Source organism: Camelina sativa, chromosome 3 (assembly GCF_000633955.1).
Source record: "Camelina sativa cultivar DH55 chromosome 3, Cs, whole genome shotgun sequence".
NCBI classification, from domain to species: Eukaryota; Viridiplantae; Streptophyta; class Magnoliopsida; order Brassicales; family Brassicaceae; genus Camelina; species Camelina sativa.
The window spans coordinates 20,010,442-20,016,298 of NC_025687.1; the positions used below are offsets into that span (position 1 = coordinate 20,010,442).

General features: G+C 35.7%; 1 protein-coding gene and 1 pseudogene across 2 annotated transcripts; one reads left to right on the plus strand and one right to left on the minus strand.

The window, feature by feature from the left end:
- LOC104777583 (eukaryotic translation initiation factor 5B-like) lies at positions 1,542–4,167 on the plus strand. Of its 2 annotated transcripts, none has more exons than XM_010501856.1 (9): positions 1,542–1,745; positions 1,932–2,037; positions 2,125–2,372; positions 2,479–2,584; positions 2,665–3,018; positions 3,115–3,194; positions 3,275–3,399; positions 3,617–3,880; positions 3,959–4,167. In XM_010501856.1, exons 1-9 carry the CDS (start codon positions 1,588–1,590, stop codon positions 3,985–3,987), a joined length of 1,470 nt encoding a protein of 489 aa, XP_010500158.1. In that variant the 5' UTR covers positions 1,542–1,587; the 3' UTR covers positions 3,988–4,167. The 2 variants fall into 2 exon arrangements, with proteins under 2 accessions (XP_010500158.1, XP_010500159.1); XM_010501857.1 differs by having other exon boundaries at positions 3,118–3,194.
- LOC104777582 lies at positions 4,170–5,565 on the minus strand (annotated as a pseudogene).

Consider the following 5,857-nt stretch of genomic DNA (forward strand, 5'->3'; position numbering starts at 1 on the left):
ATATATATATATATATATATATATATATATATATATCCCTATCCCTTATCACTCTATAAAAATGGCTGGCCACTTGTAGACCCTAATCATACATTTTTTTTGTTGAGACATGTGATTTCACATCTTTTATGTAGAGAAGTTAATTATCGTTGAAGGTTGGTGGCTAGCCTTAGGCATTCGGATTTTCGGTTCGGATTGAATCGGATTTTTTGGATTAGGATGTGTAAAATCCATTTAGAATCCGACTATTTTTCGGATCGGATCGGTTCGGATTAGTTAGGATTCGGATCGGTTTTCAATTTTTTAAAAAAATCCGAACTGAAACCGAATCCTTTATATATATCATTAGGAAAGCAAAACCAAAAAGTTGAATTTGTTCAAATGGTTAGCGTGTATGTCCCTTACCATTATGTCTACGGTTCGAATCCTCATGGCAACAAAATTTTATTAAATTTTTAAAAAAGATCTGTTTATAGTTAATGGGCTTGCGTAGAAGCCCAAAAATAATACCAATGCCTAAAATTAATTGGGAATTCGGTTTAGCGGATAACCGATCGAATTTCGGTTTAAATCGGTTTAAATCCGAAATCCGAATCAAACTCAATAGGAAAACCGATCGGTTTAAACTGAGAAACCGATACCGATCCAAATCGGTTTGTTCGGTTTCGGAATATATGCCCAGGGGTAGTTGGTGCCTCATTGTTTGGTAACCATCATGTTTTTAAAAGTTTGTTAGTTTTCTTGTAGGACCCATCCACAAACTTGTCCCCTAAAAAGTTAGATTTTATCTTTCCCGCCTATTCGATTAAAACTAATCAGTTAATGATTCAAACACATTTCATTTAATCGTTACTTCACTTACTCTATTATGGAAATTATTCTTACACAATTAAATTTCACAATTTCATCAAATTTTTCGGTTTCCTTTCGTGATAATAATATATAAATTCGACAAAAAAAGTTTTCTTCCACTGTTTTTTGTTCTTTAAGGCGCCAAAATAGCTATTTGTCTTTGAACTAAATAATAACCAAAAACTTAACAAATACCAAAATATATTGTGATTTCTACTATTTAGGGGTGTATTCAATTTGACATTTTAAGTGATTTGTATAAAATTTACAAATCATATGTTATTCAATCATGTATTTTAAAAAGTCCATTAAAATCCACTGTTATTGAACTGATGATTTAAAAATCTACTTTAAAAGGATTCTAGAGGATTTGTTTAGTTAAAACTATATAAATCCAAATCTTATGGTTTTAGGTAGGATTGAAAAGAATTTTAACATAAATCATATAAACTTCCTTAAAATCTATCAAAATTCCAAATTTCCTAAATCCTATAAAATCTTCCAAAAAAATCATGATTTCAATACATCCCGTTTACTATTTCTCATTTCTACTACTCTGTATAATGTGTGCCGTTTGTGAGAAATGGAGACTGACGTTTGTTGTTTCAGATAAACAAAGAAAACAACTCCATGCCGTTTTTTTCCAGGGTTTTTTTAAGGCTTTTATTTTTTTTTGCATCAACGAGGACATCGTCATCGCTCACTTCCGTTTACACTTGGCTTAAGCAGCGAGAAATGTATGGCGACTCGGCGGTTACGGCTATGAGGACGGCGGAGATGAATCAGAATTACGGTAAGAGTAATTCGAAGGACGTTGATGCAACAACAGATTTCGAGTCGAAGATTCTGGAAGCTATGCGGTCTCGTGTAACCTACCTCAGAAACAAAGCAGAGTAGTCTCTCAATCTCTTCGTCTCTAACCTCTATACTCTATAGTCGATTGATTACGTTCTCTGTGTGTGCGATTAGGGTTTTTCTAGGCATTGATGATATATACATTTCCTGGTTCGATTAGGGTTTGTATCGTCAGATGATGTTTGAATTGTAGAATCATATTGCAGTTTTATTTGATTTTGTAGCTCCTTCACATTCGTGAGTGTTCGGAGAATGCTAGAGGAATACATGGGATTGGAGATGTTTGCTCTGGATGATCATAAGACCTTTGTTAAAGTGAATTTGGTTAAGGTGGCTTTTCTCTTCATACTTTGTTATCTAACCATTTGAATTCTCATGTTACATGAGAAATACTAATGTTTTTTTTCTTGATGGCAGTGCTTAGAAGAACCTGGTAATGGTGATGCTTCCGAGAATTTTCAAGAAACTGAGAGGAACCTGTCTGAAGAGAACGGGGAAAAGAATGATGTAAGGGACGATACTGGTGTTTATGAGGAAATGGAAGGCTCCGCTGAGAGGGGACTTATGACTGGAGAGAACAAACCCAATAGGGTGGCTAAAGATATGAAGAGTGATATAAGGAGAGTCCTACGAGAAAGAACTTCGTATATTAAGGCTAATGTAGAGTAAGTTTAATGATTGCAATTAATGAATTACTGTTAAAATGTTTCCTCTTTCATGGCTTAAGAAGATGGAATTTTCTGTTTAGTAATGGCTTTCTTTATTTTTCAGGAAAATTACAATGGGTTCACTTCGTCGACTTTTAGAGGAAGATCTTAAATTAGAGAAACTGTCTCTTGATCCCTTCAAGAAGTTCATTAACAGCGAATTGGATGAGGTGAGTACTTTGAATTGATTGTGTAATCTCTTTAGTATAGTGGGAGGCAAGTATTTTGATCTTTTTTAATGGTTAATTAGGTACTAGCAATTCCTGCTGCTCCTAAACGTTCGACTGAGTCTTCTGGAAAAGATCTAAGGGAAAATGTGAAGAGAACACAATCTGAGGAGGTAAGTAGTGAAGAAAATTTTGATTCAGATGCTGAGACTGAGAGTGAGGGTGATGTGGAGAGCGAGGGTGATGCTGAGACTGAGAGCGAGGAAGTAGCTGTAAAGAAGACAATGCCCCGAAAAAGAAGATTATCTAAACCAGAGATGATGGGAAAACGAAAAAGTGAAAATGGCAAACATGTATCTGGGAGAAAGAGGGCAAAACATACAGAAACGGATTCAGAGACTGAGAGTGATGCTGGAGATAGTGAAAAACCTTTTAAGGTATAACGTCTTGGTTGTGATTTTTTTTATCTCGAATCCCATTAATACCTTGTACAACTTACCCCATTTGGTTTCTGCATTTATGTTGTTCAACAGCAGACAAAGGAGATTGCAACTACTGTTTACGGAAAGCGTGTTGAGCATCTTAAATCAGTCATCAAATCTTGTGGGATGAGGTGTCTATCAAACTTGGTACATTTTTAAGAAGTTCGGTGTTTATTCATACCCCAGTCACTTTATTGTTTTTTCTTGGCAGAGTTCCTCCTAGCATTTACAAGAAAGCCAAGCAGGCTCCTGAAGAGAAACGTGAGGCTACTCTAATAAAAGAACTTGAGCAGATACTTGCCAAAGAGGGGCTGTCTTCAGATCCTTCAGAGAAAGGTAGTGTGACGCTGGGAATGATTTCTTTTGCTTAGAACAAAACGTTTATCTTCCATTTTATTTATTGAGGTCAGTAGTTTTTGCGAACTGATTCTTAGTTCAACTGATCTCAACGTGAATAAGCATGCTGACTGATGTTTGTAGTCTGTCGGAAGCTTGATGAAATAGTTTATAAGTAAACATACTCTAAATAAACTCTCTGGCTTTACTCTGACAGAGATCAAAGAAGTAAAAAATAGGAAAACTATATCAAAAGAGCTTGAGGGTCTCGATACAAGCAACATCGTATCAAGTTCAAGGAGAAGATCTACCACAAGTTTTGCACCTCCTCCCAAGCCAAAATTTACAGTGGATAGTGACAGTGAGACTGAGAGTGATGAACCAGAAGATGCTGAGGGTAGCGAAGAAGAAGAGGAAGGTAATGAAGAAACTGAAGGAAGCCAAAGCGAAGAAGAAGAAGAAGAAGAAGATTCAAACAACGGTGAGAATATTGATCTCTCATCTAAATGACCTACTGATCAAGTTTTAAAACTGATGATCCGTGGCTTTTTTTTTGCAGGGTATGATGGTGGAGAAGAAAGCGAATGATTTAACGATTATCTCGACTCAGTGTCTTACAGTAAGGGATCTTTAATCAACTGTAACTTGGGTTTGTTTGTATCTGTGAATGACATTTTGTTCCTTTAACCTTTAACCATTAGTATGACTCTGTGAAATGGATTTTTGGAGACGAATTGGATATAAAGGATAACTAAAGATTAAGATGAATATTAAGCAGGTAACATGTCAAATTTTTAGTTACAGTGATAACTAAGTGGGAATCGTATACCGGATCACTGAATGATCTTTATACCCGTTCCACGATGTAATCAAATATGAAAAAGAAGAGAGTTGATTGATAGTGATAACACATTGAATTAGGATGCTAAATGCATCTCGTATCAATTGGGTTTGTTCTTTTACGGATCAATCGAAAAGAAAACTGGGGAATTCTAGATATTGTTGGCGGTAGCATCAACTGACAACTCATGGGTCTCTGAAAGAATGCTCCTGACTTGGTTTGCAAGATCTGTGACATGTTTATCTTTAAACCCTGATTGGTACCAAAGAACACAAAACAAGGGTTGGTACTTAATAATCACAAACTGAATATTTTTGAGTGATCTGAAAAAGTAGTTTATTTTACCAAGTTGAACGAGAGCCTTTTCGAGGTTGAAGAGATAGTCTCTGTTTGGCCCTGAAGGTCCCTCAGCTTTAACTATCTGTCTGCAATAAAAACAAGAAACAAATATCAAATGCAATCTTCGTTTTATGATAACAGGAAGGGCCTTATAACAAAACCACCTACTTGGCAATATCTTCAAGAGGAGCTGGTCCTAAGTAGTTGTTGTTGCTCTTCTTGTCAGGGGAAGCTATGTATCTGAGCAAAATAAAGAAGATACATTGTTACTTGTTTATATGCATACCGACGTGATATAATCGTATGCGTTTCTTACACCATTACTCCTGTTACAGCCGGTTCTGAATTAGATTCCTGCAACAAGTACGCTTAATTGTCACACCCCAAAAGAAGACCAGAAGACCAATTTATGAAGTTAGAAGCACTCACAGTGAAGAAATCAAGATACTCTTTCTGATCATACTGCTTCTCCCTCACTTCCAAATGCTGACAAGAATCCAAAAGATTACAAATGTTTTCTTTCTCTCATGATTTTAACAAAAGAGAATCAAATCCACTTACTGTTAAAGCATCTTTCTTATCTTCCTCTTTGGTTATCTTATAAGCAACTCCCCACTGTGTAATCAAAAATCATATAAGCTAAAAAAACTAATGAGAGAATTGGATTTGATGTTATAAAGATCATAAGACTGCTTACACAGACTTCTCCATCAGCAGCTTCTAATGTCACTGTTCTTCCCGGGAAATCCGGAGTTCCCCTATGATCCGTACTACCTAAAGTGCGTATTAACATTACTAATTAGTAATTACTATAACTAGTTAAGATTATAATCAAGATTGTCTGATAAAGATATGTATATAGATAAAAGAGAGAGACCTTGGTGAAAGACACGGCGATAACCTTTGATGAAACCAGGGAGGCTTTCGTCGAAAGGGAAACCCGTTTTCCAGATAAGAGATCCGTACCCGAATACTCACATCGCCATTTTTACAGGTGAGACTGAGAAAAATGAGGTTCGATCGATCGGATTGGAGAAGGAGACAGAGACAAGTGATCCAATTACAACATGTTTCACATGTTGTAACTTACTGTAACAGGTTTTTTAGTACACACCCTCTCTATTTTCTTTAATATCCAAATTCGACCCTAATCTCTAGAATTTATATAATTTGACCATACAAATTAGGCGTTATGACTTCGTTTTATTGGGGTCAAACGTTCAAGTTTTCTTTTTGTATGAATGTAAAATTATATTCAAAAAAAAAAAAAAAAAAAAA

Bases quoted from the DNA above. Each gene is read 5' to 3' on its own strand.
- LOC104777583 (XM_010501856.1), top strand. From the start codon at position 1,588: ATGTATGGCGACTCGGCGGTTACGGCTATGAGGACGGCGGAGATGAAT. The intron at 2,373-2,478 runs GTAAGTTTAATG...TTTATTTTTCAG, and splicing joins TATATTAAGGCTAATGTAGA to GAAAATTACAATGGGTTCAC. The intron at 3,195-3,274 runs GTGTCTATCAAA...TTTTCTTGGCAG, and splicing joins ATCAAATCTTGTGGGATGAG to AGTTCCTCCTAGCATTTACA.